Source organism: Pipistrellus hanaki (assembly GCF_964339955.1).
Source record: "Pipistrellus hanaki genome assembly, chromosome: 14".
In the NCBI taxonomy this organism is placed as follows: domain Eukaryota; kingdom Metazoa; phylum Chordata; class Mammalia; order Chiroptera; family Vespertilionidae; genus Pipistrellus; species Pipistrellus hanaki.
The window spans coordinates 38,673,017-38,698,882 of NC_140516.1; the positions used below are offsets into that span (position 1 = coordinate 38,673,017).

At 36.0% G+C, this 25,866-nt stretch overlaps 1 protein-coding gene across 10 annotated transcripts in view; it reads left to right on the forward strand.

Moving 5' to 3' along the window:
• Nucleotides 1-25,866, forward strand: part of BTRC (beta-transducin repeat containing E3 ubiquitin protein ligase) — a 151,881-nt gene that overhangs the window by 37,425 nt on the left and 88,590 nt on the right. For 6 of the 10 annotated variants that reach the window (XM_084903777.1, XM_084903785.1, XM_084903786.1 and 3 more), the window contains one exon: nucleotides 4,430-4,537. The exons of the other annotated variants lie outside the window; for them this stretch is intronic. In XM_084903777.1, the coding sequence (XP_084759903.1) occupies nucleotides 4,430-4,537 (108 nt within the window). The remainder of the gene's footprint in view (nucleotides 1-4,429; nucleotides 4,538-25,866) is intronic. 10 annotated transcript variants of the gene reach the window in all.

Here is a 25,866-nt window from a genome sequence, read left to right on the forward strand (position 1 = left end):
GTGTCTCCGTACCTTAGGCTTTTACAGCTCCTCCGCGCTTCCTTCTGGTTTTCTCCTTGCTTCTTGTTGTAGGATTTCCAGTCAGTCGACTTTCCTGTAGTTCTGGGTAATGTCCATTTTATATTTTAGTTGTATTTTATTAAAATTGTTGTGTGCGGCTGCGGCTAGTTGCCTACCCGAGCAGCCATCTTAGATTCTCCCCTTGTGGTAACTTTTGAGATTGCATAGGAGAAACATTTAAGGAATTCACACGTTTTTTAACAGTTAACAGAAGTTAAATATTTAAACATGAGAACATAGTTGCTGGATTGCAGCTTACTTTAGAACCTGCTTTTTGTTAAATTAAACTTTTTTTTTTGTTTGTTTTTTTTGTTTATAAATCCTTAGGAATTTAAATATAATTTGCAAGGAGAAACAAACTTTTTCGACCTAAATTTTAAGTAGAAAACTGCATATACTTTTTGGGTATTTTAAAGGGGATTATTTATTAAAATCGAAGGACAGAGAATGTTTTACTTTTTTATTTTGGTTAATCCTTACTCGAGGATATTTTCCCATTGATTTTTAGGGAGAGTGGAAGAGGGAAAGACAGAGAAACATATATGTGAGAGAAACACATTGATTGGTTGCCTCCTGCAGGTGCCCTGACTAGGGCCCGGGCCAGGGAGGACCCCACAACTGAGGTATGTGCCTTTGACTAGAATTGAACCTGGGACCCTTTGGTCTACAGGCCAACTCAATCCACTGAGCCAAACCTACATCTTTTTTTTTTTTTTTTAAATATATTTTATTGATTTTTTACAGAGAGGAAGAGAGAGGGATAGAGAGTTAGAAACATCAATGAGAGAGAAACATCGACCAGCCACCTCCTGCACACCCCCAACTGGGGATGTGTCTGCAACTAAGGTACATGCCCTTGACCGGAATCGAACCTGGGACCTTTCAGTCCGCAGGCCGATGCTCTATTCACTGAGCCAAACCGGTTTTGGCTAAACCTACATCTTTATCAGAAATTAACCAATCAGGATGGTTCTGAAATACAGGGTGGGGCAAATGTAGGTTTACAGTTATTCATATGGAAAACAATAAATAATAATACAAGAATAAACTGTTTCTCATGCTCACAACTGTAAACATCTGTTTGCCCAACCTTGTATATAAAATACATAGGAATAGTAACCACAATGGCAACCCTTTCCACTCAGTTACTTATTGACCAAATTTCTGCCGAAACCGGTTTGGCTCAATGGATAGAGCGTCGGCTTGGGGACTGAAGGGACCGGGTTCGATTCTGGTCAAGGGCACGTACCTTGGTTGCGGGCATATCCCCAGCAGGGGGTGTGCAAGAGGCAGCTGATCAATGACTCTCTCATCGATGTTTCTAACTCTCTATCTCTCTCCCTTCCTCTCTGTACAAAATCAATAAAATATATTTTTTTTAAAAATTTCCTTTGATTTTTCCCTTCTGTAGAAAATGCTCCTACATGTGAAGATAGAAAAAAGATGTAGAAGTTATACCCTATCCCATTAATTTTGTAATTATATTTTTTCCTCAATGTTTTAAAGTAGCATTTACCAGTAGGGGTAAGATTAATTTGTTACAATACAAACCAATTTGAAAATTGGTTATTAAATTGAGCTATAATATATAAAATCTTATGGTAATGTGTAGATCTGACTATATTCAAGTGCAGCTTTTATATCCACACCAGTGTCTTGTAATAATCAGGAATGTATCCTCTGTGTGGTATTTACAAGTTAATGCTATTTTAGAAATCACACCAGTATATCTAGTGGCTTTCCTGGGTATATGTGGCTCATTATTAATTATAATTATAATTTGAAATTTTAGTTCAAGGATATGGGATAAGCCCTTTCAGAATCTTAGTCAGGAGTTTTGATGAAAGATAGAAATAACTGGATGAAGGAGAATATTAGAATGAGTTACAACAAGGAAAGTCAGATGACAATTAAGCAAGTACATATTACAAAAATAACATGGGATCTAATATAAAATGGAGACAAACATTTAAAAGATGAATGCCTTAAAAACTTATAAAGGAACATTCACAAATACAAGTAAATATGCATATTTTAATAAAAAAGAGAAGATCATGCAGGTGGCTTCAGTATAGCTAGAAGTGTTTGAGCCATCTTCCTCTTGAGAAGGGAATAGAGAGGAGTGACAGTGCCTACTTCATTATTTTCCTTTTCTTCTTTTGTATTTTATTCTCCCTTTTTGTATACTCTTCTCCCTCTTTTCTTTTCTCAAATTCAGTCCCTCCTTCAGAATGAGACTTTCTTCTATCTAGCAAACACAGAAGTGATTGCTTAATAATGTGTATATTGTTTCTCATTAACAATGAGAGAAACTTACTAACAACAAATTTATTTTACATTAAGGAATTTAAATATAAAAGAATTTAAGGTTGAGAGAGTGTCACTTTAAAGGATTTTTGTCTCTCTTGTTCATTGCTCTATCCTTCTGCCTAGAACAGTGTTGAGTACGAGGAAGATGCTCAATAAATACTTGTTGAATAAATGACTGAAACATTACTTAGAAATATTTAATTTTATTTACTCACAAAAATTACTTTAGTGAAGAACTTAATACTCCCGAGTCAAAGGTAAGGGGATAAGATAGGGATTTAAAAAAAGGTCAAGGAAGTTAATTAGCTAGAGTGCTAGGCCAACTGGAAGGACAGAGAAGGTGAATTAATACAGGCACGGGGGAAAGGTCAGATTAATAGAGTGCTTGGATTTTATACAATAGATACAGGGAGCCTTTATGAATTATTGACCAGAGTGACATAATAACAAAGTGAACACAGTTATTCTATTTAGGTGCTGTTTGTAAAATGGATTGTAGCTGGAGGTAAAGAAGCATTGGAAACAGTGAACAGTGTTAGGAGATTGTTGTAGGAGTTCAAAGCATTTAGCTGTTTCGGTTGGTATGTTATCTGGTGATACCTTTAGCAGATACCCTTCTTTGAAGTCTGATGTCCCCGCTTTATGACCGTGGCTGGAGGGAGTCAGGAGGAAGAGTTCTCCACTGAGAAGCAATAGGGTAGGATTCTAGTTCCTACTTCTCTGCTTTCTAAATTCATGATCATGGACAAATGCTTGGGCATCAGTCATCTAAATTGTAAAATGAGGAAGTAATGATCTGAAAGACCACATTATTTTTTGGTGTCCTTACTATTGTTATGTCAGTTATAGATAGTGTGAACAATGAATACTATATTTTAATACTAATATTAATTCTTGCAACTAGAGTATTTTAAGAAAAAAGCCCCATAATGGTATTTAATATTTCCAAACTTATAAAGGTTAGTATTATGTGCATCAACTGCTGTATTTTAAAATATGTATTCCTGTTTTTATATGTGCTATTATTGGATATTTAAATTTTTTAGGATTACTAGACTGTAATAGTACCCAAGTTGATGAACAAAACTTCAGCCTGGGATACTTTTAGAGAAAATTGAAGAATATTAAACTTCTAAAACATAATGTGTTTTGTAAAGCTGTAGGAGCAATAACAATAACATTGTTTCATTAATATTAGTAGAAATCGTAATTTCTACCTTATTTCGATACTAAATACACCATATGTATATTTACTTTCACACATACATTTTTGCTTAGAAGGTTTTACTACCAGCAGCATTTGGGGTTCTCTTTTTCGTTTTCTTTCTCTCTTTCTTCCTCCTTCTTTCTTTGCTGCTGTATTCCCTTCTGTTTGGGTTGTTTCTTACACCCCCCCCTCCCCCCCCCCCCCCCCCCCCGTAATCTTTTTAATCTATCTGGAAAGATGGAAGAGGCAACTGCTATAGTAACTATGCATTTTGGTTAATGAATAGCAGATTAACAAGATACATAAAACATACACAAACTGTACAGAGTTGCTGTCAAATCTGGAGGGTAATACTTTTTCTTCTAAAAGTAACTGACTTTAATTTTCCTTGGTATTTTATTTTCTAATTTACCATTCCTAATATTGAAATGCTAACATGAACTATTTCTTTCTTTCTTTTTTGTTTTTTTTTTTTTTTTGCTTAGTCTGCACAAGATTTCACCCTGTGATGAATTTATGGGAGATGAGTTGAGATGCATAGAGGAAAAGAATTGATTAATTAGGTTAAGAATTGGATTTCCTTTACACTTATACAGAGAAGAATAGAGACAAGTTTTACTATATATTTAGTTTTTGACCTATAACCTTTTCCCCCTTGCTTTTTGGCAATTAGTGCTCCTTTTGAGTCTCTCTCTGGGGTTAGAACTAATAAGTAGTATTTTCTTGAAGATGTTTCTATCATAAAGGGCAGCTACAACTGGAATATTGCATTCAGCCAAGCCTTGAAAATTCCTGTAATCTGTACCATCCTGTCTCATGCTGTCCCATCTCATAGTTGTCCTCTCTCTGCAGTGCTCTATGCCCAGGTCTCTGTGGCTGGGCTGTTCCAGCCTGGCGGACAGCATGCCTTCGCTGCGATGCCTGTATAACCCAGGGACTGGCGCACTCACAGCTTTCCAGGTACTTTCTCTGTCTCTGTGGGTTATTTGCGGGCTTCAGTGTATGTGTCTAATTCATGAGTGTGTCCCTCCTTCTTTTCCTTGCTTTACTTATGTTCACCTTTTCTCCTTCATATTGTCTTTATTTCACGTCACTCGGTACTCTTTAATGATTAATTTCTAATGTAGATCCAGATTGATCCACTCTTAAGACATTTTTATTATCATGATTGGTTTGTCAAAGTTGACATAGCACAACTTTTCACTATTAGTTTTCATATTTAGTAGAAGTATGATAGTGAACTTTAAAGTAATCTCAATAAAAAATATTTGATATGTAATGTTTGCTCTGGACCTACATAAAGATAAGTAATGTAATTAATCACTTATAGCCAGTTGCTCAAATACCTTTTTATGATTACCAAAAATATAAAGTGCTCTGTCGGAGTGTCTCCTAGTTACTATACTACTATAAATAAGAACTGTGTTTGCTTATATTTTAGGTCTAGTTTCAAGGTAGAAAGGCCTTTAAGACTTTTGAGTACAGTATTCAGCTTGAGACAGTCAAACTATCTTGCATGGACCAATAGATTCTAGTTCTCTTCAGCCTTTCTTAGAGGCCATTAAGACATTTCTAGGATGTGAGAGAGAACCATAGAGAAAGGGAGTGGGAAAATTTGTAGAGGAAAATAGAAGAGCTTGGTGCCCCTTTGTTTACAGATTAACATACCATATTTGGTGGTTTTCTTGGCAGAAGTGTTATCTATCCACCTCAGGTATCTGGAATTTGTGTTTACCATTCGATAAACAACCAATTAGTGTTTTTATTTGTTTTTAACCTATGTAGCTTATATTTTATGTAGAAGAATTTCAAAGATACGCTTCAGTAAGCATCAGAATGCTTATAAGTAAGTCTTACTTAAAAGAGGGGAACTTAAGTATTCCACACTCCTGAACAGTGCTAACAGTTGCTAGTCTTTAATGATACTATTTTAGTGATGATAATGCTATATATTTCTAATTGTCCTTTGCAAAATATAATATTAAAGTTCCTCTGCTTGTCTTATGAGATACAATATAGTAAAGTATATAGGCTTTAAAATTAGTTAAATCAGGGCTTGCATGCTCTCTGTCACTAGAGGTATGGTCTTGAGCAAGTCATTTAATCATGTTCCTCATTTGTAAATGAAGACTATAGTAAGGACATGCAATAAATCGTTGCTGTTTTTATCATCATCATCATCATTAGCATTATTGCTATTGTTACAGAATACTGATATCCTGAGAATACCAATTGCTTCAAATAAGTATCTTATATTTTTTACATTGTATTATATTAATAAAGTTTCTGCTCCCAAGAAACTTTAGTTTATTGTTTCTAATGTGTTGTTTTTTTTTTGAGAGGGGGTCTGGGGGGAGAGGGGTTGCAATGAGTTTAACCAAACTGCTGTCTGCAAGAATAGTTCCTAAAAGACTAACCTCACTTGAGACACCAGTTTCAGGGTTAGGAGCTCCCACTACCACCCTCAGGTTTGACAATTCACCAGAAAACATTCACGGAACTCACTGAAAACTGTTATATTTACGTCTTATTACAGGAAGAAGATACAGGTTAAAATTAGCCAAAAGAGGAAATATATAGGTAAAATCTGGAGTGGTCCAAATGTAGAACTTTCTGTCATCCTCTCCCATGGAATGGTGGATGGCATTACTGCTTTCAGGCCACAGTATGTGACAATACATAGGATGTTGTCAACCAAGGAAACTCACCCAAGCCTTTGGTGTTCAGATTTGGATTAAATTTAGTCTTTAGCCCCTCCTGTCAATCATACTAATGCTTTCAGTCTCCATTTCCTCCCAGGATTGGAACTGCTAAAGTGTGGCCCAAAGCCTCCATCATGAATCACATATGTCCAATGGCCAAAGGCCCCAGGCAAGAAAAAACACTCCTTTTAGGTAAGAAGTTCCAGTGGCCTAGATACCACCTTCCAGTAGCCAAGGCCAAAGGCCAGAACTCTCTTTGGATAAGGGTAATTTTCCACTACACATAGGTTAGGGACTACTTTGATGACCTGATGATAACTATTGATCTTGGAAAAATACTGCAACATATAGGCAAAATTTTATTTAGTAGTTTTGCATATAGGATTATTATATTTATACTAGAGGCCCAGAGCATGAATTTGTGTACCAGTGGGGTCCCTTGGCCTGGCGTGTGAGATCGGGTCGAAACCGGCTCTCCAACATTCCCCAAGGAGCCCTGAATTGCAAGAGGGGGCAGGCCAGGCCGAGGGACCCCACCGGTACATGATTGGGGCCGGGGAGAGATATGGGGAGGGCTCTAGGGGAGGGACTGAGGGAGGGTTCCAGGGTGTGTCCAGCCCATCTTGCTCAGTCCTAATCAACTAGACTCCAGCAGCAAGCTAACCTACCAGTTGGAATGTCTGCCCCCTGGTGGTCAATGCACATTATAGCGACTGGTCCACCTGTCGACTGTCTGCTCCTGGTGTTCAGTGCATGTCATGGCACGTGGTTGAGTGGCCTTAGCATATCATTAACATATTATGCTTTGATTGGTTTAATGGATGACCAGACACTTAACATATTAGGCTTTTATTATATAGGATTTTATTATGAGAGAGCTATTAAATCACATAATCCTAGAACTAATCTCCCAAAATGATAAATCTATGAAGGAAATGTGCAAGGTGCCATAGAATATATAAAAGAGGAACCTGATTTAATTTGAGGGTGGGGAAGAATGTTCAGGTAATCAATATTTGAGAAGGAATTAATTAGGGAAAGGAGATGAGGCCTAAGGAAGAGGCCTAAGGAAGAGGCAGTGCAAAGGCCCTGAGAACTGATGGAAATTGGTATATTTAAAGACAACTGAAAAAAGACTGTTGTATCAGAGAATGAGGAGAATGGAGAATCTTGATCATGCAGGATTTGTCTTGATGCTAAGAAGAGTATGAGTTGTGGAAAGGATTTAAACACAAGTTGGCCTATAGGCATTTAGATGCATTACTTGCTATAGTAAAGCTAAGCAATTGAAGAGAGCGATGATGGCAGTTTTGTTTGGTCACAGGATACCTTTGCATTCTTAAAATTATTGAGGGCCCCAAGTGCTTTTGTTTATGTTGCTTGTATCTATCGATATTTACTATGTTCAAAATTACAACTGAGGGGAAAAAATTAAATATTAATTTATTAAAAATAGCTATAATAAACCCATGCAAATAAAATATTTTTATAAAAATAACTTTTTAAAACATTAATTAAGACGCGTTGTATTACTATGCTATTTATAAATCTCTTTAATGTCTAGGTTAATAAAAGATAGCTGGATTCTCATTTCTGCTTCTGCATTCAGTTGGTTGTGATGTGTCTTGGTTGAAATATATGAAGAAAATCTAGCCTCACACAAAAGGGAGAGGTATTTTAATACCTTTTCAGATAGTTGTAATTGCTAAATGATTAGTTGCGATATAAAATCTGAAATTGTCTGGCTGAACTTATATTCTGTTATATTAAAAGAAATTGTTTTCAGTCTTCTCAACAAATCATGCTGGAACAATTGGTCACCTAAGTGCAAAATAATGACCCTCAACTGTTACACTATACCATATACAAGAATTAACTCTAACCGGATTATAGACCTAAATATGAGCTAAGATTATAAAACTAACAGAAGAAAATGAGGGAGGGGAAAAAATCATTGTGGTAAAAGAATTTTTCGGAAAAATTTTTTCCCCCCGATAAAACACAAAAAACATAAGCCTTAAAGAAATCAATGGTAAATTGGACTTAACACAGTTTAAAATTCCACTTTTCAAAAGACACTGTTTAGAAGACAAACAGGTAAGGCACTGACTGGGAGAAAACATTTGTAAAACACATTTCTGATAAAAGACCTGTATTCAGAATATGTATATAAAGAACTCTTACAGTACAGTAGTAAGATAAACTACCCAGTAAAATAATGGGCAATTAATTGGCAAAAAATTTGAATGGATACATTACCAAAAAGATATACAAATGGCAAATAAGCATATTAAAAGATGCTCAATATTTTTAGTCATCGAGGAAATGCAAATTAAAACCACAGGGAGACTCTACTATGTTGCCACCCGATACCTCTTCCCACCCTGGGATATGTGATGTGAATTTAGTAGACCCTAGATAGTTAATACATTCCTAGTGTAATAATGAGAAATGTTGTGCTAGAAAATGCCTTGAAAGCAGAATTCTTACACTTATCCATTGACCTCCACCATACTCTGCAGAGTGCTTTTTAGTAGTTTGGACTCAATAAATGCTGATGGTTATAACTATATTAGGTAAGTGGTAAAGATAATGTATGCAATTAAAAATTATTCAAATTAACATCATCTGTCTTGGAACCAAGATATCAAGAAAAATCCAAAAGTTTATTTGGTCTAAAGCAATCTTGAATCTAAGAATTCTGAACAAATTCAGTCACTGTCAGGTTTGTCTGTTTGGTTTTAGTCAAAAGTCAACAAATGTATATTTTTAAAAATTTGTTGAATCCTCTTATAAGTTGCTACTTCTAGAATATATTTGAAGAAAGATTGATTTAGAGATTTTACTGGAAAATTAAGGAATATATTTGAGTATATGGTCCTTGAATTATAGTGCAAGAGTGAAATTGTGTGGTACAGACAGAAAAAGATACTAAGAAATATCTTAGAAAAGAAGCCCAGAGGCCAGGGTATGGCACAGTGGTTAAGAGCATGGGCCCTGGTATCAGACTGCTTGAGGTTTGAGCCTGTCTCTATCTAGGTATGACTCTAGGCAAGTACTTGAACTCTGTATACATCAGTTTCCTTTTAATTGCATTGGAGATGATAATAGGATCTCTTATATAATTGTTGTTAGAATGAAATTAGTTGATTTATAGTAAGTTCTTAGAATAATGCCTGGACTGAGTGAGATGGGCCAGACACGCCCTGGAGCCCTTCGTGATCCTTCCCCAGCCTGATGATGCACTGACCTGTGCCCTCTTGCAATCCGGGACCCTTCAGGGGATGTCAGACAGCCGATTTCAGCCACTCCCCTTGGGAGGGCGCCAGACGCAGGGCTAATGGCTGGTGAGCACTGGTGAGGCAGTGTGAGCTTTTCCCGATTGGGACTGATTGGGCACTAGCCCGGCATAGGCACAGTGGGGCTGGGATGAGCAGGAACAGCAGGTAGGAGTTGCAGGCGGCATTGGACTGGACTGTGGATTTCAGCCCGATCCCTGCAGGCCACCCAGAGGGACCCCACCTTGCACGAATTCTTACACTGGGCCTCTAGTATTATTATAATTTTTTTAAGTTAATTTCTCTTTTAAAAAAAATATATTTTATCGATTTTTTTTTTTTTTTTTTTTTTTTTTTTTTTTTTTTACAGAGGAAGAGAGAAGGCTAGAGAGAAACATCGATGAGAGAGAATCATTAATCAGCTGCCTCTTGCTCACCCCCTACTGGGGATGTGCCCATAACCAAGGTACATGCCCTTGACCAGAATGGAACCTGGGACCTTTCAGTCCGCAGGCCGACACTCTATCCACTGAGCCAAACCGGTTTTGGCTATAATTTTTCAATTTTATTATTAGTCATTGTTAATCTCTTTCTGAGCTTAACATAAATTAAACTTTATCTCAGTTATATATGTATAGGAAAAACATAGTATATATAGGATTCAGCACCAACTGCAATTTCAGACACATCCACTTGGGTCTTGGAACATATCCTTCTCGAATAAGGGAGAACTACCATATTCTTGTCCAAATTCATTTATTGGTGGTTACATTGATTTGGTCACTCTTTTATCTCATGGCTAGTTGCTCATACGTTTGTAATTTGAATAAAGTTTAAACTTGGTTTACCACTCATGTAATTGAGTGGTTTACTACCTTTCCCCTCCAATATAATTCTTAGCCATTTCAAATGTACAGTTCTCCTAAGATGTTGTGTTCTCTCATATATCTTTGCATATCCTGTTCTCCCTAGTTGGAGAACCCTACTAAAAACACCTATCCTCCCCCACATCTTGCCTCCCAACTTTATCTACTTGGCTAATTCTTATTATCTCCATGATTCAGCTCAAATTGTTTTACCTCGAGAATAAAAGCCCTCGCTAATCTTTTCCCTTTCCTTCTTAACCTAGTCAGAGAATCTGTACTCAGGACATGTAATGGGTACCTTTATAATAGCTCTGATAGCTATTCTAATCATTCCCCAGACTGTGAGTCCCTTGAGAGTAGGATTATATTTTGGTCACTTTATATTTCCATTGTCAGGTATATTGCTTGACACAGAGTATGTGCTTTATGAATTCTTGCTGAGAAAATGAATTAATGGACTTAGATAATTTGAAGTAAATCATCAGTTAACATATATGGGTTGGGAGGAGAGAAAACATTTGATTGTTGGTGGCACCTGCATATACATACACAAAAATGTTCTGTATTCAGAAAAAGTCATACTTAAACAATTATTCAAAAATCCACACATTTACATGGAAAATAGGAAAACATGCTGAGTCTGATTTTACTAACAGTCTTCAAATTTTATACGTTTGGCTTATATGCAACTCACCATGATGATCCCCTGAGAGTTGGATTTTATATGCTGAATTTGGACTCTTGTTGATGAACAAATGCACATTGCAAGCTATTAAAATAGTGGCACTGCAAGCCAGCTAACAGTTAGCTCAGTTTCAGTGATGTCAACGTCTTTATCTTCACAGCAGTGTACATTTGTGCAATTATTTGACTATTTTATTGCATTTTACCCTTATTCCATAAAAGAATAGATACTAGGAAAATTAATATAATGGTAGTAGTGATAACAGTGTAGAGAAAAGAAGGAAGTTTTTAGGCACACTGAAAGTGACCCTTTAGTCTTGATTAGGTACAAAATTAAAGTATTTGTACAAAATTTTGTAAATACATTATTGAAGATTGCTTCTTAAAGAGAAAATATAATTATGGACTTTAAAAAATAATTTTTAATTGATTTCAGAGTAGAAGGGAGAGGGAGAGAGAAATAGAAACATCAGTGATGAGAGAATCATGGGTCGGCTGCCTCCTGCACACCCCACATTGGGGATTGAGCCTGCAACCTGAGCATGTGCCCTGACCGGAATCAAACTATGACCTCCTGGTTCATAGCTTGAAGCTCAGCTACTAAGCCAAGCCAGTTGGGCTGGATTTTTAAATGTATCAACTAACATTGAAATTTATCGTGCAGCTTGTAGCCTTTCAACTTTTATATATATTTCAACAACAGAAGTAGAGAGGACCTGAATTTACTGCATTATCCTGGAAAAACAGTAGTCTGTCTTGGAGAAATGACATTATTTGTGTTTCAAGATGCCTATTTGGGCAGAAACCGGTTTGGCTCAGTGGTAGAGCGTCGGTCTGCGGACTGAAAGGTCCCGGGTTTGTTTCCGGTCAAGGGCATGTACATTGGCTGCAGGCACATCCCCGGTAGAGGGTGTGCAGGAGGCAGCTGGTCGATGTTTCTCTCTCATCGACGTTTCTAGCTCTCTCTCTCTCCCCCTGCCTCCTCTCTGTAAAATATCAATAAAATATATTTTTTTAAAAAGATGCTTATTTGGTTATTTAAATACTCTTTATTTCCTGAGTTTTGTAATAATAGATCCCTCTATTGATGACTATTTTGACATGTCTGTGATGTAGGTAATGTTTATAGGGTTAATGTGCAACATTGTTTAATGTTTATAGAGTAAGCAAATCAGCTTATTGTGAAATCAGATATCCTTAAAAAAATTTTTTTTGGATTTTTCCTGATGAATCTGAGAAATTAAGCTCTTCACACTACAAATCCTTATTGCTTTTATTTATGTTGAATAATACTGGATTTTCCTAATTGCCCTAACTTCAACATGACGACTAATGGCAGAAGGAAGAGAGTACGACTAACCCAGGAGGCCTAGAGTTGCCCCAGTGTGTAAGCAGCACAGAGTGGAAGAATGGAATTGATGAAAACTCTAAGGGTGATGGCATGCACTACCTTTACCAGATATGTTCTTGCTGTGGGCAGATAAGATGCATCTGTATTTTCTGGATAGGTACCTATCACTCTCTTTATAGTCCATGATTACCTTCTTGTCATTGCCATCTTTGGACTGAGTAGGTGCCATAGTACCAAAGGAGTTCTTTCTGTGCTATTCAGGAATCACCCACTTTGGTTGTTTTGGGACTACTACCGCCATTTGTACCTTCTTTCACTATTGTGTTTATGTGGTGGTGTTTTATTATGTTGCTGTCCTTACTTTTTTTTTTTTTTTTTTTAGTTTCTAGACTTGGTATTTTATATGGACTATCAAGATTTGGAATCTTGATCGATAGGCAGACTAAGGAAACTCTTCTGGTTCACTTTTCATGAAGAGAAAACCCAGGGTATTTACAGCGGCCTCACGGTGGGGCAGACGGGGACGATGAATCTCTTGTTTAGCTACATAGGCCTCTAAGAATTGTAATGCTTTACTATTGGGAGGTGATACCCATGAGTTGTTTTTTTTGTTTTTTGTTTTTTTTTTCCTGAGAGTGATGTTGAGTAGCTTTGAGCTTTTCTATATTCTCTGTCCCAGTCCTCTGGAGACCAAGTCTATTATATTTTGAAATAGTTATTTGGGTCTAGGATGTAGTACATCATCATGAAACAGGATTTTGCAGTGTGCCTTTCCCCTGCTGGGTTATCTGTCATCGGCTTTTTAAAGTTCTCAGGTGTGCCATTTAAATCCTTGAGACCTTTGTTGCAAACCTGTATCTGTAGCTTGGTATGAATTAAATTGGAATTCTGTGCCCTGTAAAATTGACATTAAAAAGACTATATTCATTTTCATTTATGTTCTTTAGCAAGAAGTTCAAGTCTTAACCTGATTGGTGTGTGTGTGTGTGTGTGTGTGTGTGTGTGTGTTAAAGGTCATAAACAGAAAGGAAAGAGGGGAGGGATAAGTCCTCATTTTGTTTTCATGTTAAAAACGCACACACACAAATATATATTGTACTATTTAAAATTATTAGTAAATACAGAGCTTTTGTATATGAGCCTGGGAAGTTTTATATATATATATATATATATATATATATATATATATATATATATATATATATATTTTTTTTTTTTTAAATATATATTTTTTATTGATTTTTTACAGAGAGGAAGGGAGAGAGATAGAGAGCTCGAAATGTCGATGAGAGAGAAATATCGACCAGCCGCCTCTTGCACACCCCCTACCGGGGACGCGCCCGCAACCAATGTACATGCCCTTGACCGGAATCGAACCTGGGACCCTTCAGTCCACAGATCGACGCTCTACCACTGAGCCAAACCGGCTTTGGCGGAAGTTTTATATTTGAAAGAAAGTGTATGATTAGTTTTACTAAAATATAGTTGCTATTGTTCATTGTAGCTTCTACGCTTGGTATGAGCTGTGTTTTGAGGAGTGCCTGCTGTCTCTTCCCCACTCTCCCCCCCCCCTCCAGTAATAAAACATAAGGGAAATTTCTAGTAAAATATTAGTATATTTCTCCCAGATTTTTAAATTGGCAGGCCATTAATTTTTTAGCATTTCATTTGCAGCATAGTGCAATCCTTTGGGAGGAATTGGTAAAATGAGGATAAAATAGGTACAGGATTCCAACAGCTTGAAAATAACGCCATATTTGACCAAAATCTCTTTTGTATTCCCTACTCTGGTTCTATTCCAGTAGTCCTGGAAATGTGCCTATGGACTATTTACAGTGAGATTATAAAACTGAATCATGATTTTGGTGAATAGAAGCCAGAGCATGTGGCTCCAGCATCCCAGCTGGCAGTAAGCTCTCCCTAGGTTTATGAATGTAGTTAGATGGCCCCCAACTGTTTACAAGACAGCGGAGGTGAGATCTTTGATTGACAAGTCAGAAATGCATTAGATCATTCTCTCTGCCAGTCTCTGGTTCATGCTGTTAAAAATGTCAGCCTCCAAGTTTGAATGGCAGCCTGAGGGCCTTAGAAGCTTTTTGTTTTCTGAGATGGAAACACAAATTGGATGTGTGCCTGAGTGCTTCATCCTGGGCTGTAATTTCATCTTTTAGCTAAGAACCACAAGGTACACGAGCAAAGCACCCTGTAAACAATAATACTGTGGAAAAAAAATAAACAAGGTCGTGTTTCTGGCACGTTGATCCGATGGTGTCCTGACCTCTATCACGTTGAACATCTCTGCTCTGATTGCTGTTCCCTTTGGCATTACAATGAGAGAAAGAGAGACTGACATAGAGGAAAAGATTTAAAGTTGCAGTGTCATTGCACATTCCTTGTATTGGCTATGAAATATTGAACTGTCAGAGTGTGACACTTGGTTTTTTAAGCAACCTTTCTTGTTTGAGGTGTTTGCAGTTCATTCCTTTCTCCCCCATTTGTCTGCTTTCGTTGATAGGGCTGGAAGTAGTTGCCTTAATGCATGAAAAGGGACAATGTTAAAGAGAAGTGGTGCTGATGGAGCCAAATAAACTTAACACTGGAACATAAATGCAAGCTGTGAGGTGTGGGCAAGAGGCGGCCACCATTGGGTTAGTACATTGTTATTGGAGTTTATAGAACACCATATTGTAAGGAAGAATCGGCTTAGGTTCTGGTCTGTTTTTGTGGAGATAGGAAATTAGGAAGGCAATAGTAGGTAAAGATGAGTGACATAGTTTGTTAGATGATAGTCTACTATATGGCAGTATTGCCAGTCAAATAAACAGCCATATTATTTATTTCTCTAATTACCCAACGTCTGTGGCAAGTGGTTTATTACGAAAGACTAAAAATTTTGGCAAGAAAATAACTTTTTATAAAATGTGAAAAATTTGTATTTGTAGTAAATTTGATGAATAGGTAAATACTAGAGACCCGATGCACAAAATTCATGCAAAGGGCTCGGCCCCCACCCGCTCAGAGGCTGCCGTGGCTTTGTCCAAAAGGACATCTGGTCTAATTAGCATATTACACTTTTATTATTATAGATAGAAAAACCGATATGTTTGTATTACTATAGTTTAATGGCACACGGATTGAAAATATTTTCTAGTACTAGAACAAATTTTCTAGTGCTGTTAAGTTGCAATCATCTTAAAACAAATATTTTATATTTAAAATTTTTTTCTTCTTCCTAAGAAAGCAGCACTATTGTTAGATGGGTGCTTTGATTCATTTGGGGCATAGAACTTAGAAATAATGTTTTGAGTGAGAATGACCTTGTGCAATTCTTTTGGAGTATGAAAAAGTAGAAGTTTGTGTTAAAAACACTTGAATTTTCCCTAGCTGTTTTGGCTTAGTGGATAGAGCATCAGCCTGTGAACTAACAGGTCCTAGGTTTGATTCCAGCCAAGGACACAGGCTTGGGTTGTGGGCTTGATCCCTCCCACCCCCAGTAAGGGGCGGGCAGGAGTCAGCCAAGCAATGATTCTCTCTCATCATTGATGTTTCTATCTCTCTATCCCTCTCCTTCTCTGAAATCAATAAAAAAATATATATATATTTAAATATATTTTATTGATTTTTTACAGAGAGGAAGGGAGAGGGATAGAGAGCTAGAAATGTCGATGAGAGAGAAACATCGACCAGCTGCCTCCTGCACACCCCCTACCGGGGATGTGCCCGCAACCAATGTACATGCCCCTGACCGGAATCGAACCTGGGACCTTTCAGTCCGCAGACCGACGCTCTACCACTGAGCCAAACCGGCTTCGGCAATAAAAATATTTTTAAAGTACTTGAATTAAACTCTTATTTATAATTTTAAAGCACAGCTATTCAGCTTAGCCCTCTCCCTCTGCAAATGTGAAAGGCAGTTGCTATTCTCTATTTAATTTTTGTGAAATGCATAGTGAAATGCAGTGCAAAAATTCCTGACATTTCTTAATTCCCTGCTTTGAGGTCATGTTGGAAAGAGAGGACAGTGTATTTTTAAAATAATATCCAGCTCCTTTGTACTCAGAATTATGTCCTTGTTTACAAAATACAGTGAACAGAAAGAAAGACCAAAGGTGGGGGCATTGGAGAACTAATTACTGTTGCCTTTCAGTGGTTCTCAACCTTTCTAATGCTGCGACCCTTTAATACAGTTCCTCATGTTGTGGTGACCCCCAACCATAAAATTATTTTCGTTGCTACTTCATAACTGTAATTTTGCTAGTGTAATGAATCGTAATGTAAATATCTGTGTTTTCCGATGGTCTTAGGCGACCCTGCTAGTGGTTCTCAACCTGTGGGTCAGAACCGCTGCTATAGAGCCTAAGACCATCGGAAAACAGATATATATATTACGATTCATAACACTAGCAAAATTACAGTTATGAAGTAGCAACGAAAATAATTTTATGGTTGGGGTCACCACAACATGAGGAACTGTATTAAAAGGTCCCGGCATTAGAAAGGTTGATAAACCACTGCCTTAAGTATTTCTCTGTATTTTTAAAGCATAATATTGATATAGATTTGCATTTAAGCCATGAAAACTCACTGTCTTGGCAGTGGGGGAGTTTCTAAAAATCATTCTTCTAGAAATTGATTTCTCATTGGTTGATTTTCTGAAACAAACTTTTTTTTTTTTTTTTTCAATCTTGGAAGAATAAAAGTGCAAGTGTTTATCTAAAAAATAAAACTAGGTAGGCATATGTACATTTATGGAATCTCCTAAATCTTAACACAGAGAAACTACAAAATTTCTTCTTCTCCCAGTGTATTATTAATGCATTAACTACTATGAAAATGCCTCACAGCCTGTATTTTTATATAGCCACATCTCCATAATAATAATATTTACCAGCTAACTGCCATGCATCGAAAATGGAAACCATCCCCACATGTCACGATATTTTGAATTTAATTTAAAAAGTCAATTTTTAATGAATATTATAAAAATAAGTATATTACTCAGAATTTGGGTGTTCTTGAATATTTTTAATTGAAAATTCTCATGGAAAAAAATGATTTTAAAGTTGGTCTACAGACACTTATGGCAGGCAAATGGTTAAATTCCAGGCTTGCCTCATGAGCAAAAATCAGTACATTTGCAGAACCATAGAATTTCAGTATTGGAAGATACATGAAGCCCATCTAGTCACATACAGGAATTTTTTATAAAGTTTTCTTTGTAGGGGTTCTTCTAATCTATGATTGATCACGACCATTTTTGGCAAGCTGAACTTCTTTGAGTCATCTTGTTTTCTTTACACTTGGTTCAATTAGAAAGTTTTCCCTTAAGAAGGAATCAAACGGTTTTGCTTGCATCCTGATTCTAGTTCTGCCTTTTGCAGTAATAGAAAGTAACTGTCTTCTTTTTCGTATATTCATGTCTGAGCATAGCTGCCATGTTGCTTATAAGCATATTTCCTGTTCCCGGAGTGAATACTCCTGGTTCTGTTAGTAATCATTCCGGCCCTTTTCATATTCTCCTATATTCGTGGAGGATATCATTCCGATTGTCCTTCCTTGTGAATGCTTTCCACCTTGACAGTGTCCTCATTACAATATGGCATGCATAACTAAAGGCAGTGCTGCAGACGTGTGTAATAGTTTAGAATAAGTGATACATCTTATTGAACATAACTTGGATTATGTAATTTAATTACTGCAGCATAAAGTTTCATATTCTTTTTGATGTAGATGATGGAAAAATCTCTAGGAACTTGGACTGAATTTGTTTCTTCACCTTTTCTTTTAAGCCAGAAAAGCATATGTAAGCACCTTGACAAATGACATAATGTAGTGGCGTATCTGAGTGGTACAGGTATTTTAAACCTAGCGCTAGTTCCTGACGATGGTGAACATCTGCTTAGAGGTATTGTAGAGCTCCACAATGCACTAATTGAATTACTCTTTTCTGAGTTGCCGACTGCACTAATTGAATCAGAATCTGTGTGTGTGTGTGCGTGTGTGTGTGTGTGTGTGTGTGTGTGTGTGTGTCCGGGTTCAATCCCAAACTTAACCTGAGAGTGTGGGACATATGACTGATGGTATGTACTGTGCTGCTATCTAATGGCAGCCTATGGAACTACTGCATGGTCTCCAGGGAAGAAAGAATGCAGTCATCTGATCTAGTGTAACCTTAGTCCAACCCTATCCAGTTTAGTTTTTAAAATCTCAGGATGTGTTTTTGTAATTCTAAATTTAAGAAAAAAAGAATGTGATTAATTATTCATTAAAAATTAAAATGTTTTATTAGGCATACTATTTTATCAAGTACGAAGTTGCAAATATTCAACTCAATTAAAAACTTCTAACCTCTAATTTAATTGGTGAAAATAAACCCAAATGAGTCAGTGGATCATGTTTTTTTCTCATTTTGCATTTCACATGACAGATATAAAAAAGAATTACCTTTATGAAAGGTCTTAGCATAACAGGAAGAAAGAGTGATATAGGATTTATGTTCTTAGAAAAAATTTATTTCTGGTTGTCAAAATACTGAGGTGAGTCAATTTAAGAGTGTTATCAAATTTTGCTATACATGATTACACTTGCCTAAAATTTTTAAAATTGTTATAGAAAAAATATTTTAATTATAGATGTACTAGAGCAAATTCTACAAATCCAGTTAGTCATTTAAAATTCGACTTTACCACAAATGTGGGTAATTGAAATCCTCTGAGCATGTAGGTAATTTTCTTTTCCCGAAAAAATCTGTTAGTCATAATTTAATGATTTTTGTAAAACGTAAAAATAGAATTCTTTACAATTTGAAAAGTAAAAGCAAACACACTGAGGAGAACTCAGCATAAATATATTTTGATTCAGCTTAACTCTAAGCATTCTAACTTGTAAAAATAGCCCTTAACAGAAAAATATATATGTATAATCACTTGCTTTATAAAATGTTTATGTGTGTATGTAATACCACTTCAGCAATGGAAAAGTGCTAATGGTTATACCATTTTGAGCATTTAAAATGATCTCTTTCAGTCTTGTCATATGAAAGACACAAATATAAGGTCTAAAAAAAAGTTTTAATCTCTTCTATGTAATCTTTATTATTAAAATAAAAAATCTACATTTGAATATTTCAATATCTTATAAGTTAGTTTGAAAAAAAATTTTTATTCTCACTGGAGGATAATTTGATTGGTTTTATAGATAGAGGAAGCGAGAGAGGGAAAAACGTCAATGTGTGAAAGAAACATTAGTTTTAAAAATCCCAGGATGTGTTTTTGTAATTCTAAATTTAAGAAAAAAGAATGTGATTAATTATCCATTAAATGGGGGTTGAATCTGCAACTTTTTGATGTACTGGACAGTGTTCAACCAACTGAGTCATTCAGCCAGGCTAGGCTAGTTTGTTTTTTTATTGCAAGATTGAGCTACTTAGGTTTCTTATACAAATAGCTTTGATTAAAATCATTAAAATATATGATATGTACTCTTCAGATAAACTTTAAGGGCATTTTACTGACTGAAAATGCATTTTGACACCATGTAGATATAAAGCTTACAAATAACATTGCCATTCACAATTAGCCACAATTCCACTAAATTCATATATAGAGTAACTTCTGTGTTCTCGGTACTGTACAAAGCATTGGACATAAATTAAGAGACCCTGTCCTCAAGGAGCTTATAGTTACTTATTAGATATTATTGAGAGCCTATGTACTACTATGTGAATAACCATCAGTTTCATGTATTTTTCCCATTCATTGAGCTGGAGTTCTGACTTCATAGCAGCCCTAAGGAAGCAATATACTTACGTTCATATCAGATATAGCTAATCTCAGCAAGAAGAGTGACACCCATATTTCAGACTAGTCTGTCTCTTAAAATATTTTCCCTTCTGCCTTTACACACCTTCTAAGGAGAAGTGTTTTTTGTTTTTGTTTTTGATAGCTTTCCGTTAGTTTAAAAAGACTGGTAACATTTATTACTAAGCCTCCTGCTGGTGATCATAGTTTTTTCGGTCCTTATCTTCAGCATTGGTAGTGCCCACTTGTGGTTTGGTAGTTGTTGAGGGCTTCTTCTAAAGCTATAAATGGAAAAGAGTCCATTGCATAGTAGGTTTAAAGTGCTTCTTTAAACAGTCTATTTCTAGAACCTAAATTGTCCTGAGACCAGCCCTTGATATAAAAATTCATAGAAACCTGTTTTTCACAGAGTGTGGTAACTTCTTGCTATAGTGTTAAAATTCACATTGGCCAGGTTGTTCTGTAAATTAAACACTGACAGCTACCCTCAGGGGAACAGCCAATGTATTTATGATGATGTGCTGATTACACAAAATACACTGCAAGCAGAAAACAGCTGCAGAGAACAAACCTCTTAAAAAGAATACAATTACAAATAGCACCCTCAGTATTTCTAGTGGTGAACATAGAAACAGCATGCTAATGCAGGTTTCTTAGTCTGCCTGCAAACAAAAAATCTGAAGGAGAGAAGTTAAATTATGGTTGATTGCACATGTGGTGCCAACATAACAGTGAACAAATTTTATTTCTGAAGAGCATCTATGAGTACACAAATTTCAGGCATGGAGTAATCTACTCTGCCCTCCACCCCCACCCCTTTCTGTTAGTAGATTTTATTAGTGCTTTTCTCACATATAGTAGGGCATAGCCTTGAGGTGATAGGATTCTGGACATAGAGGGGATATTATACAATGAATTGGGTAGGAGGATAAATTGTGTTTTTAAAAATCCAGTAGAAACTCTGTATGTTATTATTTGGATATCAACATTTCATTTTGAAGATGCAGCTTACAGCTCTTCTATTCACTGTTATTAATGGTTTTGAAGATGTTTGCCTTTGGAATTAATTTTAGGAATCATCATTCTGTATCTATGGTAAGGTATTTATTTCTTAGATTCTCTTTCTTTAAGAATATAGTATTTTAGGACACTGGAATAGCCGGGTGATGATATATATTTAAGAAATCAACTCTCAAGTATGCCCCCTTTCATCCCTGCATGTTCCTGGTCACCTGCAGACAGGTAAAAAGATTAGAAAAAAATTGTTTTCCTTATTTGAGATTTTTCCCTGTTACAGTTTAGGGTGAGTATCTATGAAATATTTTAACTGCTAAACATGTTTAAATCAGTAGAAAATATGTGGGCCTTCCATGATATAAATTTACTCAAGCCAACGTAAGGTATAGCAGGAGGGACATAGTGATTGGAAACAGTTCACTTCACCCACCTGAAACTAAGAATCAACTCTTCAGTATATGGATCACTGCTATGTAATAATCGACTATTATTGGTCTGTCTGTTGATCTCTTTTTAAATCAGTTTGGAACCTCCTGGAGTTATTTTCTTGCTCTGTTGACATCAATCCCATGTGGCAGAGGAGTTGTGTATAACCGCTTTGGTTTAATCAATAGAATAATTGATAAACCAGATAAGATTTAAACTGATTATAGCCCCAACAGAATTCCCCAGAGGCCTTGGACTCTCTTAATTTTGACATGTGTGTTGTGTACCCTGAGGATGAAGTGCAGTTTGAATTATCTGTTTTTATTTGCTTAATGACGGGGAGGGTGTTAAAGTCAAATGTTTAATTAACCCAGCAACGGGCTGCGTTGTCACTTACACACAGCTGATTGAGATATCTCATGGAGAATACTGAATAGGAATGATAATGTGGCACTGGGACGGAAGATTGCTTTTTCAATCCATTTGCTGGGTCACTGCTTTGAATGTCTTATTGGATGAAAGGCATTCAGCCTGGAGAAAAAATTCAGCATTTAAGTACATTTTGTTCTTTTTCTCTCCCTCTAACCCCCTCCCTGCAAAGAAGTTAACTAAAAAAAGATATGTTCTAAGTTTAATAAGCCATTCAGGTACTAGTAAGATATCAAGGTAGTCAGTAGCCTCAAGCTACATAATTTCCTGTGGAAGCAGAAAAATCATACTAGCCTCCAAGGTATTCTAAATGTGAGCTCTTTTGTCCCTCATATCCCTTGCCCCTTGCTATTATTGTAGAGTTGTCTTTGGTTACTTGTGTCTTGCTTCTCTCAGTAGTGTTTGCTTGATGTGCAGCAACCTCTGTGGCCACAGGCAGACATTTTTCTCCTAAAGAAGCGTATTCTTCATTACATTTTTGCTATTTTATGAAGCTGGCTTCCATTTGGTTGTATTTCTGATCAGATGTTATAGTGAGATTGTTTAACTACTTAGATAAAAATGTGAAGCATATTTAGATTCTTGTTGCTTTTGCTACTGCTATTATATAAACAATTAGTTTAATGTATATTTCATTTTGTTGAGAGGCAGTTTGCTTTCTGTATGGACTAAAAAACTAGGCCAGGAAAGATCTAATGGCCCACACCATCAAAAATGCAGTCCAGGCAATTGGAGTTTTAATGATTCGCTGCCCACAAAAAAAATCCCTGACTAGCTTTATAATCAAATGTAAAATTCTTTGGAGGCATATTGAGCAAAATTTCAAAATTTTTTATCATGACTTTCCTTCTTTGTAGTTCTTATGTTTCTTCCTTCTATCCCCCAAAGATCTAAACCAGGAATTTACTAATTTTTTTTTCTTTGCTTTAGTCATTTGTATTCCAGAGAGCACAATAGGGAGAAGGATACAAGATTGATTTTTTTATGTGTGTCCTCTTGAAAGCATAGTCTGAGGCATGACTACGTGTGTGTGTGTGTGTGCGCGCGCGTGCGCCTGCGCCAGGGGTGGAGGGTTTACAAAGCAATGGAAACATACAGTTGATTTTCAGGCACAGGTTGGACTTTTGCGGGTCAAGGCAGACCAGATGAGTAGCTTATCTTGAGGGACGTAAGTAATAGACCAAATATAGAGCAGCTATTTCAGGAATCATGTAGGTCATTTAATTATCCATTATGATTGAGTGGCTAATGCTCTTTTGGCAATTACATGACCTCTCTTATTCTTGAAACCTTTCCAGGCCCTCGTGGGTTGAATGACCCACCAGTCAGTGCTTGCAGACTTCATTCCACCCAGAAGGAAAGGAGATGCTGGAAACTACAGGCATTTAGAAATGGCTGTACTTTCTTTACTGACCACTACCTTGAATGTCCTTTGTACAGCAGTCAATGATAGGCAACTGGTTTTGAAGTCAACTTTCCTTCATTGTCTGCAGGAGCAAGAGGTACATTGGTCTTCACAAGAGGGACTTGTGGCAAAACAAACTTTAATACCAAAGTTGGCTATGATGGTATAGTATTCACAGGTTCGGTACTATAAGAACAAGTATTATGGTATTAAAACTAGTGTTTGAGATCTGTCAAACCAATCACCATTACCAAACTCTGAAATTAGTGAAGCGATTTTTTTCCATAACACAACATAATGCTATTGATGGTACCAATAACAGATTTAAAAAGATCATTGAGTAAAATTAGCCCAGTTTAAATTGGCTAATCATTATTTATTCAAATAAATAATTAAGCTAAAACATTTAAATAAAAAGGCCACTTTAAAATTGAGATGCCAACCCAGAACAGAATAAATCTAGAACATGTGAATTAATGTTTCTCACTTTTTTTTAGTCAACAAAAAAAATCACTCATATTTCCAAAGAAAACTCTTTATTCTTGCTAAATGATAGTAATACTTGCTTTTTGTAACTATAGTGATTTGTCAAATAATTCTGAGAAAAGAAAATAATGTAGATTTCTTATTATTCTTTAGATTAAGAACAGCTACGGTGGAGAAAGTGAACATACCGTAATCAAACTATTTGTAGAATTTGACATAAATGCACCAACAAAATTCTGTATACTTAGCAAAAATAGAAAATTAAAGGTATATAATCATTCTCTGGTGTTCTAATAATTTAAGATCATAGGCTTAAAAAGAAATAATTTAGTTAGGATAATACACAAACACATGATTTAAGTAGAAATCATTTTCATTATTTTAGAAAAAACAACAACAAACCTTCAAGGTTGTCTTTCCCTGGGGCAGTAAAATTAACCATGTTCCCAAACAAATTTATTAAACTATTTCTGGTAGAAATCTTAAGCTAATATGTTTGGTTTTATTTTCATTTTGATGTTGGGTAACATTAACAGATGCAAAACTGAAGACATTAGTTAGTGTTTATAACCTTTGACCCTTCAGAAATAGAGGGCTTTTCACTTAAATTTTAAATCTTTTAAGCCAATTTTACTTCGATGTCTGGCTACTTAGAGACCTATGAGAATGCAGTCAGTGTGCACTATATTAGCTGTTTTCTGTTTAAAAACGTACTTTCCCGCATTGTACTTTTTAAAATTTTTGTAGTGGTGATGAGCAAAAAATGAGAAAGCAGAATTTACAATAAACGCAAAAGATATAGCTTAAACTCAAGTGTCACAAATAAGGGTTATAGTTACTATACTTGGAATTTGAAGAGGAAAGCAAGGATATAAAAGCAAAATGTGATGTTTGATTTTTTTTATTGATAAATTGTTTTTTATTAATCCTCACCAGAGGATATTTTTCCATTGATTTTTAAATATATTTTTATTGATTTCAGAGAGGGAGAGAGAGATGGAAATATCAATGATGAGAGAGAATCATTGATTGGCTGACTCCTGCACGCCTCTTGTTGGAAACTGAGCCCTCAACCCAGGCATGTGCCTTGACTAGAATTGAACCTGGGACATCTCAGTCTGCAGGCCAATGCGCTATTCACCGAGCCAAACCAGCAAGGTAGAGCTCCATTGATTTTTAGAGAGAGTCGAAGGGAGGGGGAGAGACAGCGATAGAGAAACATCAATGTGAGAGAGACACATCGATTGGTTGCCTCCTGTACACCCAGACCAAGGCCGGAATTGAACTTGCAACCCAGGAACATGCCTTGATTGGAATCGAATCTGGGACCTTCCATCCATGGGCCGACACTCTATCCACTGAGCCAAACCAGCTAGGGCATAAAATGTTATTCTTTACCCTTCAAGAACTTTGTTGGACCACATTATTATTATTTTTTTCCATTAAGAACCAGAAGTTTATGAATCAATGAGAGGAGGTGGTTTTTATAATTTAAAGACCTGAAAATTCATTGACTGTATAATAAGTGGCAAAATCTATAGGATAATAATTCCATAGAGTATTTTTTACTTTGTTGAAATGAGTTTTTAAATAATTTTTTAATTTTTCAATTACAGTTGACATATAATATTATAAAGGTGTAAAGCATAAGTAAATAATAAGAAAAAACCCAGAGTGATTAAATAAGGGAACATTCATAGTAGCAATATATACCTAAACACACATCTTAATCTAGTTCTAGACCAGTCTTGTTTTTAGAAATTTACTCATTTTCGTGAGATGATTTTATTTTCATTTCAAAGTGGGTAGAAATTTGGAGAATATTAGTTTATCAATTTATTTCCTA